The sequence below is a fragment of the Lissotriton vulgaris genome, chromosome 4_1 (assembly GCF_964263255.1).
Source record: "Lissotriton vulgaris chromosome 4_1, aLisVul1.2, whole genome shotgun sequence".
Classification (NCBI taxonomy): domain Eukaryota; kingdom Metazoa; phylum Chordata; class Amphibia; order Caudata; family Salamandridae; genus Lissotriton; species Lissotriton vulgaris.
The window spans coordinates 1656374205-1656395108 of NC_141691.1; the positions used below are offsets into that span (position 1 = coordinate 1656374205).

Genomic DNA, 20904 nt, shown 5'->3' on the forward strand with positions numbered 1-20904 from the left:
AAGTCTGAGTCCGCAGACACAGCCTAGGGGTTCTTCTTATAGGTAGTTCAGGGGCTTTGGAAGATCGTCCTTTCGGACATACAGACAGCCTCAGCAGCAGAATACCCTATATAAGTCATATAGGGGCAGGAACAGAGTTCGCCCACCAGGTAGTCAGCCCTCCTCCTCTACCTCTCCCCCTCTTACCACAGCAAAGCAGCCCTAGAACCCCCATTCTGGATCATGTTGGTCCTGTGGGGGGGGTCGGCTTACTCATTTTTTACAAGATTGGGAATCAGTCACTACAGACCTTTTGGGTTATTAATCTTGTGGAGAATGGGTATGCTCTTCTCTTTCGGGAATTCCCCCCAGATTACCCTCCTTGCCAAGGGGATTGCTCGGAGGACCACCTTCTTCTCCTGCTGGAGGAAGTCCTAACATTATTGGAAAAAAGGTGCGATAGAGGTGGTTCCAGAGCAGGAAAGGGGTCAGGGATGCTACTCCCGGTATTTTCTGATACCCAAGAAGGATGGCAGGTTACGTCCAATCCTGGATCTCAGGATCTTGAATCTTTTTCTGAAGCAAGAAAAGCTCAAGATGTCACCCTATCGCAGGTTCTTCAAGTGCTGCAGCAAGAAGACTGGATGGTGTCCATCGACTTGCAGGACGCGCATTTTCATATCCCGATCCTGAAGTCGCACAGGAAGTATCTCCGTTTCACAGTGGGGTCTCAACATTATCAGTTTGCGGTCCTCCCGTTTGGACTTACTACTGCACCTTGAGTCTTCACCAAGGTGATGGCAGTGGTGGTAGCCCATCTGTGAAGATCGGGGATTCCAGTGTTCCCCTATCTGGACGACTGGCTGATCAAAGCGGAGTCGCCAGAGAAGGTACTTCATCTGCAGGTGACAACTCAGCTGTTGTACAGATTGGGTTTTTCGATTAAACGTACCCAAGTCTCACCTGGTGCCCTCTCAGCGCAACCTGTTCATCGGGGCGGTACTGGACACTACTTTCTGTCGAGCATTCCCTCCTCGCAAAAGATTCTCGACATTCAGGAAATGATTCCTTTCATTTACAATGGAGCGGTTGTTCCAGTCCTGAAGGTCCTTTCCTGCTCGGTCTGTTTGCTTCCTGCATTCTGTTGGTCAATCATGCACGCTGGCACATGAGGGTGCTCCAGTGGTGCCTTCGCACCAGACTCGGGGAGTCTGTGAGTATCTCCAGAGAAGCTGCGGCAAATCTATCTTGGTGGAGCGTGGAAGGCAATCTGTCTCAAGGCAAGCCCTTCCATCTACCTCCATCGGTGGCCACAATGATAACGGATGCATCCACCTTAGGGTGGGGTGCTCATCTGGGGGACCTGGAGATCAAGGGTCTTAGGTCTCCAGAGGAAATGTTGCTTCCCATCAACCTTCTAGAGTTGCGGGCGATACGTTTGGCTCTCAAGGCCTTCCTCCCTTTCCTTCGCGGTCAGTCGGTTCAGGTCCTAACGGACAACACTACCGCGATGTGGTATGTCAACAAATAGGGAGGAGTGGGGTCGCATTGTCTCTGCAGAGAGGATCTGCGTCTCTGGTCCTGGGTTCGGGACCATCAGATTTGTCTGATGGCAAATCATCTAGCCGGAGTTCTAAACGTACGTGCAGACAGTCTCAGCCGGCAGTTTTCAGCTGATCACGAGTGGAGGCTTCATCCGGAGGTGGTTCGTCACATCCTCCGGATGTGGGGAACTCCTCGGGTGGACCTGTTTGCCACTCACAAGAACTCTCATTGCCTGTCATTCTGCAGTCTCCAGTATCCGATGCAGGGAGCGTTGGGGGGCGCGTTTCAGTTGAGTTGGGGCTCACAACTCTTTTACTCATTTCCTCCCATCCCCTTGATTCCTCGGGTTCTGAGAAAGATTCGCCAAGACAGGGCCCAAGTCATATTGATCGCCCCGGATTGGGCAAGAAGGGTGTGGTACATAGATCTTCTCCACCTCTCCTCGTGCCCTCCGCTCCGTCTCCCTCTCTGGGCAGATCTCCTCTCGCAGTCGCAGGTTCTACACCCCCACCTCCAGAGCTTACACCTTCATGCCTGGAGATAGAACGGGGCAATCTGAATTCCTTCTCTCTCCCGCCTGACGTGTTGGATGTGATTCTTTCGGCCAGGCGGCACTCCACCAAGTCTATTTATTCCTATAGGTGGTCCAAATTTGTTTCATGGTGTGGAGAAAAGTCTTTTGACCCCTTAAGGGCCCGTTTATTCAACATCCTTCAGTTTGCTCTTTCTTTAGCCCAGCAGGGTTTTGCAGTGGCTACTGTGAAGGGCTATTTATCGGCTCTGTCGTCATTCCTTTGTTTGCCGGATCAGCCGTCCTTGTTTAAATCACCTATTGTATTACGTTTTATTAAGGGCCTTACCAACAAATTTCCGCCCACTCCATTTATTGTGCCTCAATGGGACTTAAATCTTGTTTTAACCTACTTGATGGGTTCTCCCTTTGAGCCCTTGCACAAGTGTCCCTTGACACTGTTGTCTTTTAAAACTGTCTTTCTAGTTGATATTACCTCGGCAAGAAGAGTAAGTGAGCTTCAAGCTCTGAGTTCAAAACCCCCATTCTTGACCATTCATGCTGAAAGAATGGCACTTCGGACCAGGGCTGCTTTTCTGCCTAAGGTGGTAACTCCTTTCCATCTGGGGCAGTCCATTACCCTTCCTTCTTTCTATCCTCCCCCTCACCCTTCCAAGGAGGAGGAGCAACCTCACTGTTCGGACCCAAAGAGGGCGGTCAGCTTCTACCTTGATAGAACTAAAGACTATTGTGTGGATGACCAGCTCTTCGTGGGTTTTGCTGGCTGCAAAAAAAGGCAGAGCGGTGCACAAGTGCACACTTTCCAGATGGATTGTCTTTTGCATCAAGATTTGTTACTCTTTAGCCGGTGAGGGACCTCCAGAGGGTTTAAGAGCTCACTCTACCAGGGCAAAGTCTTCTATATCTGCCTTATGTAGAGGTGTTCCTGTTGAGGACAACTTGGGCCTCCCTCCACACTTTTGCGAAGCATTACTGCTTAGATACCGAAGTGAGGAGGGATGGCCACTTTGCGCACTCAGTCCTACAGGATTTCTTGGTATAGAAGAGTGGACACCCTCCTCTTGGAGTGGTGACTGCTGTGGGATTCTATTCACAAGGTGAGGAATCCACTGGCAGATGTATCCATCAGAAGGACAAGTTACTTACCTTTGGTAATGCTTTTTCTGGTGGATACAGTATCTGACTGTGGATTCCTCACTGACCCACCCGTTTCCCCGTTGTCCACTCTTCTATGCCTGCATAATGATTATTTTATGGTTATATCTTTTAATGGAAATGTTTATTTCTTCTTGCTTTTTGCATTTATTTCACATTGTGTGTGTTGTTTTTAATACAGTGTACTATGTATACTGTACCTATTTATGTCGGTCCGTCCGTGTGCCTCGGGGGCATGGAAAAAAGGGCGGAACTGACGTCATCACGCCGAGGAGGCGCTCTTATGTCTTCGTTAACGTCAGCAGGGTTGCGAGTGAAGCCGTGCCGATGTGACGTCGTCCACGTCCTCGTTGGCGTGGAGAGCTACAAAGTTTCCGAATGCTGCTGGCGCAGGGGGATATTCACAAGGTGAGGTGCACACAGGCAGATACTGTATCCACCAGATAAAGCGTTACAGAAGGTAAGTAACTTGTTCGTTTCAGTCTACAATCCTGTAGGAGACGTGTTATTGTGACAGTCATTAGGCCGCATGCCCAAAGGAGACCAATAGAGGTAGATGCTTGAAAAAAATGCTTTCACATATATACTCATGCTGGACGCCCTGAGAGGAGAATTTAGGTGATAGCTGGGCATTTCAGCAGGAGACAAAAAAGTACCAGACTACAACTGGGCTCTGATGTTCATCTCACTGAATTGTCATTCTAAGAAAATTCAAAGATGAGCAGGCCCTCCGCTTTCTATTTGTGACGGTTGGTTTTTGTAGCAGAGGGTGCCAACTTGCAATACCGGATGTTGTGAGTTGGCTCTCTGTCTTCATCACTTACTGCCATACAAAAGTCTACCGACCTTTAAGGGGCAAGGTAACAACCCGATCCACATGAAGTAGGACATGCGCAGCAGCTTTTATACAAGGGTTCTGCTTCAGGGCATTTGTTCAGCTGCCATTTGGAAGAAAGGCACTATTACCTAGATGTGAATGCGACTAGGTAGTGTGATTTGTTGGCTTTGGAAAAATATTCTATTGAGATGAACCTCACGACCTTTCTTCATACACGTGTGAAACGATGAAATGTCCAGTGGTGGAGAAGAAATCAATACAGTCGCCGGACATTGATATCTTTCAAAGGTTGACATTAATTGTTTGCACCGCCCATGGAGAAACTCTCCTATCTCCTACTTGCTTTCACACTTGTGCTTCAAAATCTGAGCTGTGGTTGGCTTTAGGTGGAGTAGAGTGTTGAGAGCCTTTTACCTCAGTGTTTGAATTTGGACAGTCTATATTAAGGTGAATATGCTACTAAATGTAACTACTATTTGCATGGAGTTCTAATGATGCTTTGGACTGCAACACATTAGTTATGAATGGCTCTCAACTAGATGATGAGGGAATGATTGAAGCAGGTAAATCTGTCAAAGATCCCAACTCTGGAGAACTTGAGTTGCAGGTAAAGAACTTACTTTTTACCACTGTATGCAATTAGTGTTGTCATTAGAGGCTCTTCTGGCGGTCAACTGAAGACAAGAGTACTCTAGAGTTTTTCAAGTATCGGATCTTTCAAGGAGTGCATGCTTTAATTTCTTGGATGTATCAGTAGATCTCATAAATGTGCTGTATCAGATTGTGGTAAATTAGCATAGTACTTTGTACAACCTTTTCACCTCATTTATATTGATAAGGAGGTTAGGCAATATGTTTCAATGCTTACCTAGAGGATATAACTGCACAAAATGTCTACTGCCAGACACCATCACAGGTTTTTTGTTAGAGACTACTTTCTACCGCAGAAGAGAGATCATTATTCAGCAGACAGATAATAACTTAATTGATATATTTTACTTTGAAAGTGTGGGAGGGGGGGGTCTCTTCTAACTGTTTCCAGATACTGATTCAAAGGCAGCCCTTTTTTCCCTGTCTGGGGGCAGAAATCCCATAGAAAACATCATTTTGTAGTTTGTTTTTTATCAGCAACACAAGAAACTTCTCATAAAAATAAAGTCTATCTTCAAGACTTTCAAACTTTTTTCATATAGGAAGATCCCTGTAGATGATCCTCACATTCAGTGTACTTATTGCCTTCGCATTAACTGCCACTGGGATGTGACTTTAGCAGAACCATCCGAGGAAAAACCATGAGAGACGGGTTACAAAACTCAAGTGAACCTGTGCTGCACTACTTGGCTATTCAGTCAAAAACGGAATCTCTCATGTCTTGAATTAATTTCATTGATTTATTCCAAAATTCTAGTTGTCCTCTGTTTCTAATAAAGACTACTTATTCATGTACTTTAAGGAAGTGCATGCAAAAACAAAATTCACACTTGTTACACTTCTAGCATGGGTATCCAATGTAGGTCTGGAACCAGGCTATATTTTCAGTTTAGTTACTAAATTGGTTATTTCCAATTAGATTAATTGTTTGTAAAATTTTCCTAAGCACATACCCTGATAATTGAGCCTCAAGGATGTTTATTAGACATAACGTACATAATTTGCCTTAATGTACATCAAAATATTTTAGAAATATGTTGTTAACTCAATCCATAGGTAGTTTGTAAAACTTTAAAGTCCTTTCTTTAACCTTTTTTGTGAACATTAATTTCCTTCTGTTTTTGAAATCTAGAAACCAGAAATTAAGGAAGAAGTAACGGAGGGATACAGTGATTACAGTGTGAAGCCAAATGAGAACTCCTACTGCTATCAGCTCTTGCAAGAACTGAACGAGCAGAGAAAAAAGGGCATTCTTTGTGATGTCAACATTGTAGTGAGCGGAAAGGTCTTCAGAGCTCACAAAAACATTCTGGTTGCCGGCAGCCGGTTCTTCAAGACATTATATTGCTTCACAAACAAAGAAAGCCGTGACCAAACCACTGTTACCTACTTAGATGTTGTTGCTATTCAGGGTTTCTCTGTCATCTTGGACTTCATGTATTCTGGGAATCTGGTGCTTACAAGCCAAAATGCAATTGAAGTGATGTCAGTGGCCAGCTACCTTCAAATGACAGAAGTTGTTTACTCATGTCGTAATTTTATTAAAGATGCCTTAAACATAAGCACAAAATTGGAAAGGCCCGAGGCAGTGGCTGTAAACTATAACAAAATGAGAGCTATCAATAGGGATAGTTTGTCATCAAGAGAACAAAAGATTGCTAGTTTCTGGGCAACCCGCAATCTTACGAACTTGGCAAGTAATATAAAAATGGAACATGAGGTTCCCAGTCCAGAGGAGGACCAAAAGGAAAATTATCAACAAACTGACTCCACTTGGGTCGATGATAGTTCTCCGGAAGTGAAAATTGAATCAGAAGGTCAGGGGAAAGTTTTTGTGTGGAATGAAATGTCCTCACATCCCATGTCTGCACAAGAACCTGGAAAAGGAAGACGGAAAAACCAGACAACAAAAAGATTTGTTTATAACATACCACCCACCACTGATGAAGCACTGTTGGAAGGTGCTGCAATGCTTCTCCCATCGCCCATACCATACCAAGATGAGGACCTTCAGTGTTTGCAGGATGGTGCAGGTACCACTTTATTTTTTCCGACAGAATTATAACTCTGCCAGTTTTATATGTCAAACAAGAAACAAACGTTTGAATTTAATACTTCTTGTGATGTATGTTGAGATGATCACATCTTAATGTTAAATTTGTGTACACATTTATTGTTTAATTGCAAATGGTACTATTAAAAGGTAATGGATCATCTTCCCATAAATTATTGCCATCTTGAAGTTTCGTTTGCAGTAAAGATCAGAATGTGTTAAGGTACAATTTGATAAAGTATGCTCTTAAATGTCATTTTTAGGTCGAGCCGAGAGGTAGCGAGGCATGCTGTAATGTCACTGTGAAGTGAGAAGACATCCACCACACTCCCACCGCTTGTTGATTAGTTACTTAGTCCACCTTTCTGAATGGCATAGTTTTTGTTGGTCGATACAGTACATTTTTCCCGCCTTGTGTATGTTTTGTTTCCGTCCATGCGTTTGCCCCTGATGCATGGATACTTTCGATAAGGGCCATATATTTTGTTACTCGCACTACTTTTTCTTTTGCCTCAGCTTGCTTTTAAATTCCTGTTGTGTATTACTTTGCTTCCGTTGTCTGTGTTCACCATGCTCCAGACCCCCTCCCCTTGTCCGCATTCCCTTGGTTCTCGCACCCTCCCTTCTGTTGTCCCTATTCAACATGCTCCCACCACCCCTGCCCATTGTCCGCATTCCATTTGTTGCAGCCCCCCTCACGTTGTCGGTGTTCACCAAGCTCCCACCCGCCTCCCGTTGTCCACATTCTTTTTGTCACCTGCATATTCATAGCCCACGGAGTGCCGTTCGCAAGTAGGTGGTCAGCAGGCACTGCGACCTGCTTTGAGGGGGCGCCGAGTCTGTTGCTCTGACCCTCTCCCCTTCACTTGCGGCGGCCTGTGGGGTACATTACCCCCCCTTCACCCACAGCTGCACGCCACTGTTTGTTTAAATGCTGAACAGTTCGCATAAAGCATTGGTAAAGCCAAAAGGCGTGACCTATTGGCTTTGCCAGTGCTTGTTCTGAATTACTTTACAGCTTGTCAAATTGTAGTTGATTTCCTCAGTTTCGACTCTTCAGTACTTTACTTTTGATTTAAAAAACATATTTTAATAACCATATTGTTGCCCTGTCCAATTTCTGAAACATCTTTTTAGGTACAAATTTGAACCTAAAACATATTCTCAGAGTCATGGGTAGTCAGCATAAGTGTTTATGCCCAAGGCCTTTCACAAGGCATCTACATTTTTCAGCCTTTTAAGATGTGAGATTGTTCCATTTCTTCAACTGCACCTTCACAAAATGCTCTTAATAATGTCTTGAGCATTTATCTTGCAATTAAAATATTTAAGGCTGTAATAGTTGACCCTAACTGCTTCAAGAGTGTCGAGCATCAAAGCTGGTATCTTGCAATACTGTTTATGCTCTGACAAAACACGATTTCCGAAAATGCAGCCTGTCGGAACGTATTTTGTTCTCCAGAGATCTTTTATTTTTTGTTCTACATATGTTTGCAATGTTTGACTTTTTTCATTTTATTCAGACTTCACCCCCTTTTTTTATATTTCTTTTTATTGAAAACAAAGCAAGGCATGTACAAAACATAGGAATGCAATGACTCTACAAGGGCCGAGCATCATACCATCAAACGTTACAATACACAATATATTGACGGGGGAGGGGTGAGGAGAGGAGAACACAGAAATCCTACGAAAATTATCAATAACAATAAGGGGTCAGGGGGAAAGCGGGACATCAAGGACCGCAGCCACCGGTAATACACATATGTCCCCTCTATATCTGTTCCAAGGGCCCCAGATCTTGTTCCATTTCCGGGGGCTACCCCGAGCCAAGTACACCGTTTTCTCCCGGAACATGCACCAATCCATGTTTTCTACCCATACATCAAGAGTAAGAGGCCTCTGGGACCCCCACAACTGTGCGATGTTCCTTTTGGCAATCATGGCCCCTAGAGTCACCCATTGGGTTTGTGCCACATTATGATCAGAGGGCTCCCAGATATTCAACAAGCAGCGTCTGGCCTCCGGTAAAAGAGCCACGCCTGTGACCTCCAGCATCACCGCATGGACTCTACTCCAATAGTCAAGCACCTCCCGACATTCCCAGATGATATGGAGGAACGTCCCCAGCTGACCGCAACCCCTCCGACACAGACCCTCATCAGAAAGACTCATCTGGACCAGACTGGGACCCATGACATATACTCTATGTAATATTTTGAGCTGAACTAATCTCAGTCGCGCTGGAATCACGACCTCCTTCAGAGAGGTGATCGCCGACTGCCAATTTTCGTCATCAAGCTCAAGGCCATCATGGGTCCACTGATCACGCAGTTGCAATAAAAGGTCTGCCCTGTGATTAATCAATTTCTTAGCATATGGCCATCTAAGACACGATCCTCTAACGGGGTAGATTCCGGTATCTCTTCCACCACCGGGAAAACTGAAGTTAATGCATGTCGAATCTGCGCATAATGGAAGTATTCTGTCCCTCCCAATTCAAACTCTGTCTGTAAGGCCGCAAATGATTTCACCTGTCCCTTCACCCATATGTCTCCCACCTTGGAGATGCCAATGAGATCCCACTTGTCGAATCCTTTAGTGTTCCACAGTTTGCCAAACTTGTCGGAGCCGAAAGGTGGGGTAGCCAAAGTTAAACGGTCCTTCCACCCTAACGAACTGGTAGCTTCGTGCCAGATCCGCACGGCAGTCTTGGTTGGCCCCGTCAAAGTCTTCACCACAGATTTAGAATACAACGCTCTATAATAATTGCCACCAGGAAGTAACCACCTATCCATGGCGAAACCAGGGTTTAACACAGGGCCGTACATACCGTGATTGATGGCTCCCAACTGCGAAGCCCAATATTATCTCTTAATATCAGGGAGATCGATGCCCCCATTATACCACGGGAAAGTTAATTTAGCTAGCGCAATACGCGGTCTTCCATCCCACAACAGCTTCCTCTGTAGATCCTCCACTAAACGAAAGTAACTAGCTGGGACAATATCAAGCGTGTTCTGAAGGGCATCAAGAAAACGAGGGAGCGACATCATTTTAAAAAGGGCCGCCCGCCCAAGCATTGACAATGGGAGTTTCCGCCAGCCTGCAACATCTCGCTTTAACCGAGTCAATGTAGGGAGAAGGTTCCTTTCGTATCGAACCACAGGATCCATCGAAACATGAATTCTGAGATATTTGAACCCCTCTTGTGCTATTTGGATAGGACAGTTACGCGGTAGGATCGGTATTTCGCCACTAAGAACGTACAAATAGGATTTCGCCCAATTAATGACCAAACCAGAGTTTCTTCCAAAAGGAGGTCAGAACATCACAAAGTACCATTAAAGATTTCCTGGGGAAGGTCAAATGAAGCAAAATGTCATCCTCATATAGGGAGATGCAATCCTCAAACTGCGGAGACCAATACATGCCCTTCATCGAAGGCTCCCAGCGGATCCAAGCCGCGAGAGGCTCGAGAGCCAATGCGAATAAAAGAGGAGACAGCGGGCATCCCTGACGAGTACCCCGCCCGAGACAAAATGTCTTCGAGACGCGACCATTAACCACTATCTGGGCAAGAGGGTCTGCATAAAGAAGACGCACCCAGCTAATGAAATCTGAACCGAAACCAACTTCACCCCCTTTTTAATTCCCACTTTCATTTTAGTGGTCTGTAAGTCAACTGGCACTTCACCTCCAATACCATATGTTCAGCTCTAAAGGCGACTGTTAAATTTGTATTTTTTTCTCGGGTTTCAGGGCAGTGGAAAAATAAACTTTCTACAAATTACAATGCTAGTGCTATTGCACAGTTTAAAATAGCTCTGTTTGAAAACCTAAGGAGTGCAGGCCTTTTAGTCCATTTTTTTCTTTGTGGAACTATAGTTATCAACTTAATGTTTTATGTTCACTTACTCTTCAGTTATAGTTTTACTTTTGAATGAAGTGATCCTTCTGTGGTGTTACTGCCACAGAGTGACACTGCTGTCTCCAGCATTGGAGCTTTCTTTTAAAAAAAAATATTTTATTGACATCACATAAGGGTAATATATGTCAGCTCATAACATAGATCGAAAATATATACATATAATCATCATAAGAATAACTTTTGACATATCCAAACATTTTGAGAGAATAATCGTAATCATCAGCTAATGTACCTAATCTGGGACTTTCCAATATTTAAATAAGAAAAATTAGTTTCTTTATCAACGATAGACCATATCGCAAAATCCATAGGACCCCAAATTTTCACATTCTTGACCATGGAGCCTATACCTCTAGCCTTGGCGAATTCCATGTCATAAGTTCCTTTAATAATGTTCCACCAGTCATAAATAGTTGGCTTCTGCGGGGAAACCCACATCCGAGCGATAGCCAGCCTAACTGCGACCATCATGATTGAAAAAGACTGTGCCAAAGCTGGTTTTTCTACCTTATACCCTAGCATGATTTCTAAAGCCGTAAATGTAGGTCCCACTCCAAGTTTACTATAGAACACTTGGCCGATCTTCTGCCAATAAGGTTGCAATTTCGGGCATTGTATGAACATATGTATTTGATTTGCAGCTTGAGTGCCACATTTAGGGCATTTAGTCTTTTACCCTCCGCTAGAAGCCCAGCGGGTAGATAACATGCTGACTGAATTTAATGCTGGGTTGGAAAAAGCATTTGATGCTATCATACCTAAGAAATACAATCTCAGGCCCACTCCACAGCTAAATGGTATACCCCAGAACTGAGCCAGGAAAAGGTCGCCTGTAAAAAATTGGAACGTGTGTGGCGACATAACAAAACATTGAAATCCAAATTCCTTTATAAAACAGCCCTGGCGGCTTACCACCGGAACTTGAAGGTTGCATGCCGTGTGTTCATTGCCAATCAAATTGAGCATTCTAAGAACTCAGCCAAGGCCCTTTTCGATATTGTGTAGGACTTTGTGGAACCGACGGTGTGCAAACAACCTGCCATTGAGACAGTGGACCCTTGTAATTCCTTAGCAGAGTTCTTCTCTGAGAAAATTGATAAAATCTATGCGAATTTCTCCACTGTTAAGCTGGAGAGAGCAACTGACGACAGTCTCCCAGAAGATGATGTTAATAGATCTGACTGCTCCTTAGACGGTTTCGAGCCAGTCACCCTTGTAGAGACACAGATGGCTTTGGCCTCTGCTAAATCAGGCTCACCAACAGACCTCTGCCCACCCAAAATCACTCCGCTTTTATCTCATAGCCTGGCCCCCACAGTCCAAGGGATGTTTAATCTCTCTATTAGGGAAGGAATAATCCCAATATCCTGGAAGGAGGCTTACGTTCGCCCTATTTTAAAAAAATCCACGCCTGAACCGAAAGAGCTGAGCAATTATCGCCCGATATCTTTGCTCCCACTTCTTGGTAAAATATTAGAAAGCCTGATCAATAGGCAATTAAATAGCTACTTAGAGGCAAATAACGTCTTGGATTCCTCTCAGTCCGGTTTCCGGCGGGGTTTCAGCACTGAAACGGCCCTCCTAGCGGTGACTGATTCCCTCCGAAAAACAGTGGACGCAGGAGGTTCTGCTATTTTGATACTGTTGGACCTCTCCGCGGCCTTTGATACCATCTCTCATCATAGGCTTGCGGAGAGGTTAAGCTCCTGTGGTATCAAGGGCCTTGCCCTTAAATGGCTACGGAACTTCCTGGTCGGCCGTTCACAGTCGGTCCAAATGGGCCCTTATCAATCTGAGAGAACATCATTGGATAAGGGGGTCCCCCAGGGCTCCTGCCTTAGCCCCACCCTTTTTAATATCTATATGGCCCCTCTGGCCAGGGTGGCGGAGGCCCTGGGGTTTGAAATAATATCGTACGCCGATGACACCCAGTTACTATTTAACATCGGACAACATGCTGAGGCGGACAGATTTCGCTTTGTTACGGGTTTATTGTCGATCTCTAACTGGATGACTAATAATTGTCTCCAGTTGAACCCGGGCAAGACAGAGCTGATGCTCCTAGGAAAAGCCTCAGATATCTGGAATAGTGACTGGTGGCCGGCACAATTGGGTTCGCCCCCCACGCCTAAATCTTGTGTCAATAATCTGGGCATTAATCTAAATCAGTCTTTAACCATGCAGGACCATGTGACCGCAGTGTCTGGTGCATGCTATTATAGGCTCAGACTTCTTAGAAAGATCCTCCCTTTCATTCCCCTCGAACATCGTAGAACAGTCACGCAAGCCCTGGTCTTGAGCCGTATCGACTACGGGAACGCACCACTGCTGGCGGAAGTGGGAACCACTTCCCTAAAGAAGTTACAGGTCATTCAAAACACGGCAGCACGGCTGGTCATTTACTTGCCATCTGGCACCCCTTCACAACCTTTATTGAGAAGGCTTCACTGGCTCCCTATAAAACAGAGGTCTTTTTTTAAGATCTGCTGCCTCTCCTACTGTGCGTTGCAGGGGCAAGGCCCAGAGTACCTTCAGAAGAAACTGGGAAGATATGTCCCCTCAAGCTCTTTGAGATCAAGTGCCCAACAGTTATTGGTAGTCCCACGTACCAGACTTCGCAGATTTGGGGGCATGGCATTTTCATACCTTACGCCTAAATACTGGAATAGTGTGCCGTTGTCCCTGCGAGAAACCCCCTCCTACCTGACATTCAGGAAACATCTTAAAGCTCTACTGTTCTAATTCTCTCTTCTACCTTCTGGGCTCCCTGCCCTTCGGGTTGTCATAGAGTTAAGCACCGAGATGCCCCCAGGTGATTTGTGCGCTATAAAAGAGAGAGTAACATAACATAATATAACATAACCCTCCGCCATTACCTCCTGCCCATCTATGAATCCTTTCAGGTGTATAGTACAACATCCCAATTGTACGAAATTGTTGTAATTGCAGACTCACAGAATGAACTGAGTCCCCAATATTGCCCAACGCCTAAGTGATCGTACCAGAGGTTATCACCAAGTTCAACGTTTGGCTCCATTGTGTTGCTAATTTTACACAACCATTTGCTTTAAAGCTAGTCAGCAATTTATACATGTTGCCTATAAGAGATTGAATTTTCTCCCCATATAAAAGATCCCAAATCAAAGATTTAGTAATCATATTTGAGTCCACATTTTTCTGTTGATAATCCCTTACTGTAAATATCTAATCAGGACGTTAGTAGGCAGTCTATATTGAAGTTTTAAAACTTCAAATGATTTAATTCCTCTTGCCTCGTACATATCACCCAAATATAAAATCCCATACTTAGTTCACGATTTGCCTCTGTAATCTTGAAAAATTTCTGGTAACATTGGTTCCCCCCGGAGTGGGAGCTTGGTGTGAATTACTGACAAATTAGTTTTAGCGGCCATAGCCCGTCATATAAAAACGCTGTCTCTAAATAAATAATTTGGATTGTTAATGCGATACAGAAAAAATAAACTCATCACCCAAAATCAGTCTATATAGAGAATCTCTCTGATCGATCCCCAAAAGACTGCGAAAACGCCCGGCAAATGCTGACCAAAAATAAAATCTGATAAACCAGGGCCACCTTGTTTTTAGGGTGATTTAAGCAAATCAATAGCCCACCGAGCCTTCTTAAAGCCCCATATAAAACTACTCAAAATTCCATCCAATTAAAAAAAATATATATATTAGGAAGACGTAAGGGAATATATCTGAACCAATATATACATTTAGGGAGTATTTCATCTTAATTAAATTGCATCTCCCCAAAAGCCCTATAGGAAGTTTATGCCATTTTTAATTAGGATTTTATCAGTTTCGGTTAATAAAGGGGTATCGTTTAAAGACCTATTTTAGCAGAAACCTTAACCCCCAAATACCTAGCTAAGGTGCAACTCCCCAAAATTGGAGAGCTGGATTTAAAATTAATGAGCACCTGTAGTTTCAGGATATAAACTAAATATCAACAAAACAATCCGAATTTGTTTGCAACCCTCTCAATAGCTGGAACAGCTTCTACTGGGTTAGTGGAAAAAATTGCCAAATCATCCGCATATGCTATCTTTAAACTACTAAAAGTAGTCCTTAATGATTTAATATGCTTCTCAGCTTGTAAAACACGTATAAATGGCTCTGTGTAAAGAGCGAATAGCAACGGGGAAAGAGCAGCCCTGTCTCGTACTACATAAGATATCAAATGGTACAGAATATGATCCAGATTATGAGAGCTTAGCTGTATGTAGGTTTGTAATATAAAGCATGCACCCATTGTCTAAACTGTCTCCCCAGGCCGAATGCGCTCCATGTGGCCCATAAAAATTCCCACCGACCTTGTCAAAAGCCTTTTCGGCGTCTAAAAGAATCATACCTAGACCCACCCCCTCTTTTTCCGCATACTCGAATGCCCCAATCTCCATATTAACATGAGATGTAGTATCTCTACCAGGTATGAAACCATATTTGATATCGGATACCAAACCTGCCATCGCTGGGGCAAGACGATTTGCAAGGATTTTTGAAAAGATCTTGGCTTCTGTAAGGTGTTTTGCCCTATTTGAGAAAAAAAACAATCTGGGTCATATTCCAGACTTCGGTATCTTAGTATCTATACCGATATATTGGCTAACTGAACTAAATTGTGCTAACAGTGTTTTTAAACACCTTGTAAAATTCAATTGGTAGTGAGTCTACCCCTGCAGCTTTGCCTGAAGGTAGTGCAGAAAAAAAGCTATTCCTATTTCTTCCACCGAAATAATATTATCTAATGATACTACCTCATCATCGCTCAAGGCCGGAATATTATTTTATGCAATATATTGTATAATGTTCCCTTTATCAGCTATAGCAGAAGGCAAATAAAGTTTCTGATAAAAAAAATGAAAATTGTTCCAAAATAGCTGCAGTATGATTATGTACAGTACCATCTGCACTTACAATAGCTTTAATTTTGGTTTGAGCCCTAGCTTCTGCAGATTGGAAAGCTAACAGTTAACCAATATGTTCGCCATATTCATACTGCTCCTGGCGGTGTTTATTATACTTCTCCGCAATTTTCCCCCTAAATATTTTTTTCATTTCTGTTCTTGCATCCAGAAAAAGCTGATCCTGATCTGATTGACCTTGTGTTACCGCCTCAACATGTTATTTTTTCCCTGTTTTGTAAGATATGATCAGTTTCTCCGTCTTGCTTTTCCTTTGCTTGTTCTGATACCAAATGTACTGTTGGGTCACTCCCCTAACGTAAGCTTTCATTGCATCCCAAACGTTCAGGGGAGAGGTTTTCCCTACATTTTCCTCAAACAAAGTCTCTAGTTGTTGCCTCGTGTGATACATATTCAATATCAGTGAACAAGTATCTGGAAAAAGAATATGGTCTTGCATTTTTAGTTTCAAGAGTAACTGCAAAAGATAACAAGATAGGGTTATGGTCTGATGTAACTTGGGGGCATATTACAATGTCTGATCCTCCTACCAGACTATCAGAAACCCAGACCATATCAATTCTTGAATAAGATTTGTGAGGGGCTGAATAATAGGTATAACCCAGAATAAGTGGATATATAATTGCCACCAAACGTCCTGCAAAGACTGTAATCGGGCCATTTCAAGTATAGCTGCCCTGACTTTTCGCATTCTACTAGTGCCCCTTCTTTTAGTAGAATCAATGTTGTAATCAATAACACAGTTAAAATCACCCATTATCAGGCGTTTCCCATCCCAGTTCAACAGCTCTAGATTAAGAAAATCAAATATAGCAGGGTCATCATTATTTGATACATATATTGAGACAAATACATATTTCTTGCTGGAAATTTCTATTTGAGCTTTTGCCCAGTGGCCTTTTGAATCAGCCGTTGTCCTAATTATTTTGCAAAAGAACCTCTTATCTCCTAATATAGCAGTCCCTTTCGTAGATATTGTTTGAGAAGTACAAACAATAGGTTCATATCCAAGATGTTTAAGCAAATGACGGTCTTTATAGGCCAAGTGAGTTTCAGTTATAAAAACCAAATGCGGTTGATGGAATTTTAACTCTTCCTGCACCAATTGTCATTTATTAACACTGTTCAGTCCAGACACATTCCATACCATACATTTTATCTTACCTATATTAGATTGCATTTCCTTTTCAGTACCCCATTACAAAATAAAGTTACCCTACAAAAGGATGAAAAAGAAAACAAAACCTGATGATTTATTAGTGATCTCTTATAATAGCTGCATATCACCGTAGTTATGTCCTTTTTTAAATGTTTGCACCCCCACGCCACCCCCAAACCACATCCAGTCCTCACTCTTGACGCAAGAGGCCCTGGAGAACCCACCCCCCCAACCCCCTGTTCCTTGAAGGAGGAATCCTCCCTTTAACTAGCAGCCGCTGAATGGGCAGCCTTCTAGAGCCACCCCCGGAAAGGTTGCCTCACTACACCCGAGCGTACCCAAAATCCAAAAATAGAAAAAAGAAACATAAGGTATTCAATATCATTTACCTAGTCCCAAACTAATTACCGTATCACTAGTAAGAAATTTATGTCAATCGTCTTTTTAAAAAAAAAAGCTTTTTTAAGACTTCTGAGCAGCTTCCATTTGCCACGTCCATCTTTGAAGATCTTCAGACATGCCGGTTCCTGTAGAAACAATTGGGCCCCCAGAGCTTTAAGCGGATCGAGTGACTGCTTGAGCTGCCAACGTCTGTCTGTCCATAGTGATTTTACAAACATCCGACCTTGCAAAGAACGTAACAGATTCCACAGTAACTGGTGTATTAGGTCGGGCTTTAAGAGCAACTGCCTGCCTTAGTAAATAATTCCCCAAAAATACTATAAATGGCGAGAGTATCTGCTTCCTGACTGCGTTTAACCGTTGGGAGCCTATGTACTCTCTGCAACGGAGAGCCCCAGTCGGATAATTCAGGGAATGCCCTCCGGAATAGCTGTACAAGGTAAGCTCTGGGGTCCGCCCCTTCCACTCCTTCAGGAATACCAAATATGCGCAAATTGTCGCGATGTTGGCGGTTATCTAAATCCTTAAGCTGAAGAGTTGAAATTTGAGTCGCCTGTTTCTGCACCATGGTATCTGTAAGGCTTACAGTCTGTTCCGTCTCTCCAACTCTCTGTTGTAAATCCGATATGTAATTGGCAAGGCCACCAACTTTTACTGTCATCTCCTTTAGCAGTTGTGACATCTTATCTGTATCTGATTTCGCCTGTAAATAATGAGCTCGAGCTTTCATTAGTTGGTCTCTCAAAAACTGCATTATCGAGGCAAGTGTCGGGTCAGAGTCTGTCAAAGTAACCGAATGTTGAGTTGCTTCCACTGAGGACGATGCTGCTCTGACCGCTACTGCTGTGATAGTTGTTAATTGAGCGTCAGTATCCTTTCGGTTTTCAGTGAAGCAACCCTCGTTCTCCACTCGTTTCCAGCAGGATTGTTGTTCGCCATATTGCAAGCTGTATTGTCTTCATTAGAACTATTACCAGTAATCCTGGAGACCATACTTTTTACTCCCCTCCTCCCCTTTGCTTGTAATTTCTGAATTGCATTTTCCGTATGTATTATTTTCAGATAAACTCTGCTGTAGGTTATCCTGAGGTGTCTTCTTGTTTTTGACTTTAGCCTCCATTCTCTTCCCAGGAGGAGTCTTGGTAGGTCTGACCCTGGCTGTTGAGACTGCTGTGGCTGCTGGAGTATCTTCACTGTGGGATGCCAGCTCTTCCCACTCCTCTAAATCATTGTCATGTGTTTCTCCCATACCGACACCATCATTATTAATAGCATCGCTAATCGCAGCCCCCAAATTATTGCTGTCAGAAATTCCACCACTTCGCTCCACAAGGTACTGACTCATTAGATCACCCATATTCGATGAGCTCATTGATGTACGAGTGACTAGGCTATCCTCTATTAACAGATCGGTCTCTGCTCCTCCTTGTATTAATAATAAAGAGATTTATAATAATAAAGAGATTTATAAAGCGCCTGGTGACGCCATCTCGGCGTGTCCCCGCGCTACGGAGAACAAAAAAAAGCCACAGAAGCAGCCAGGGATCTTGCGTTCGGCTAGTAGGATTAGTTATTATACAGGTGGGTTTTAAGGAGTTTTCTGAATTTAATTTCAGATCCTTCTAGCCTTAGGTTGATCTGGAGTTTGTTCCAGTTGCCGGCTGCCAGCAGTCTGAAAGAGCGTCCACCCATTTTTGCTCTTCTGACATGGGGAATTTTTAGTAGCCCTGTTCCTGCTGAGCGTAGTTCTCTGGTAGGTTCATAGATCTGTACCAGGTCAGAGAGATAGGATGGAGCTTTATGCCAAACAATCCTGTGGCAGATTAAGAGTGCTTTATACAACACTCTATTTCTGACAGGAAGCCAGTGTAGCGACGCCAAAGCAGGTTGGGATGCTGCTCTTTTGGGGAGTCTCAACACTAACCTAGCAGCAGTATTCTGGAGGATTTGCATTTGTCTTAGGTTTTTTTCCGTGGTGCCTAAAAGCAGCACATTGCCGTAGTCCATGCGGGACGTAACCAGGGCTTGAGCCATGGTACGTCGGGCTTGCAGCGGGAGTAAATCCAGTGTGCGGTTGAGGGTTTTTAGTATTCCGAAACATTTTCCCACTAAGCGATTCACATGGCCCTCATAGGACAATTTGGGGTCAACCCAAATTCCCAAGTTCTTTGCCTCCTGACTGGGATTGGGCGTGGGGCCCAGGCATGTTGGCCACCAATCCCCTGTCCATCTGGAGTTGCTACCACCCACCACCACGACCTCCGTCTTAGAGCCATTGAGCTTTAGACGGTGTGAATTCATCCAACCCGCTAAGGCCTGCATACAGGCCTTGAAGTTGGTTGCAGCTGTGTCAGGGGCTTGGGACAGAGAGATCAGCAGTTGGGTGTCGTCAGCGTATGAAACTGACTCCACTCCAAACGCTTGCACCACTTCTGCCAAGGGGGCCATATAAAGATTGAACAGGCTAGGGCTCAAAGCCGAGCCCTGAGGCACCCCTTATTCTAGTGCTATGGCAGAGGATTCAAAGGAGCCCCTTTGGACCTGTAAACTGCGGTCCGTAAGGAACGCTTTAAGCCATCTTAGCGCGGACTCCGTAAACCCTGCTTTGTTTAGACACTGTAGCAAGATGGAGTGAGCTACAGTGTCAAACGCTGCACTAAGGTCAAGCATTATCAGTGCCATGGTGTGTCCGGAGTCCGCCTTTTGCCGCAGGGTCTCAGTTGCTCTCAGTAGGGCCGTCTCAGTGGAGAAGCCCGGTCGAAAGCCAGATTGAGAGGGGTGTAGGAGTTTATTATTCTCCAGGTGATCCATAAGTTGTATATTAGCCACTTTCTCTGCCACTTTGGCCAAATAGGGCAGCAGAGAGATGGGTCTCAGGTTTTCCAGCACTTCCAAACTAACGTTTGGTTTCTTTTTGATAGGAAGAACTATTGCTTTCTTCCATTCAGCAGGGAGAGTACCGGTGGTAAAGGAGACTTGAAGAACATGCCTAATATATGGTTCTAGTACTGAGATACTTTCCCCCAGCACCCGGGGAGGAGCGGAGTCTCTCGGAGAGCCCGATTTAATGCTCCGACAGATGTTGGTGAGTATCTCTGTGGGGGGTACCGAGAAGGTTCTAAAGCAGTTCTCTACCCTGCTTACTCCTACATTTTCCTCAAAGTCTCGCCCACAGATTATGTGGCCAGAGAATGTGTCATAAATATCTTGGACCTTTCCAGCGAAATAGTTAGCTATTCTGTTGCATTCCTCGACTGAGTCTTTTTCTGGAGTGTTACCATTAGCTACTACCGAGATTTCTTTAAAAATTTTAAATAATTCTCGCGAGGAATTTTCTGCCTCCTCAATACGACTTTTATAATGTAGAGCCTTAGATCTTCGAAGTGAGATTTTATATTTCCTCTGTGCCTCCTTATACGTGTTCTTATTTTGAGGGCAGAAATCAACCCGCCATTTACGCTCTAGTTTTTTGCATTCAGATTTGGCCTTCTGCAATTCAGACGTAAACCAGGGGGCAGACTTTTTATCTCGGGTTTTTGTCTTTGTAGGACGTCTAAGATACGCTTCTCAAGATTGCTATTAGCACTTTCACAATCGTCACCTCCTGGTGGACCTCCTAACTCTAGTAGTTGACTAAAAGTTTCTAGTGAGAAGTTCTTTCATTTACGTCTTGGATAGCTGTTTTTTTCTCCTCTGCGAATATCTAT

The 20904-nt window shown here is 43.9% G+C and overlaps 1 protein-coding gene across 1 annotated transcript in view; it reads left to right on the forward strand.

Moving 5' to 3' along the window:
- Positions 1-20904, forward strand: part of ZBTB10 (zinc finger and BTB domain containing 10) — a 308748-nt gene that overhangs the window by 131579 nt on the left and 156265 nt on the right. The window contains exon 2 of the mRNA XM_086965923.1: positions 5833-6733. Within this exon, the coding sequence (XP_086822049.1) occupies positions 5833-6733 (901 nt within the window). The remainder of the gene's footprint in view (positions 1-5832; positions 6734-20904) is intronic.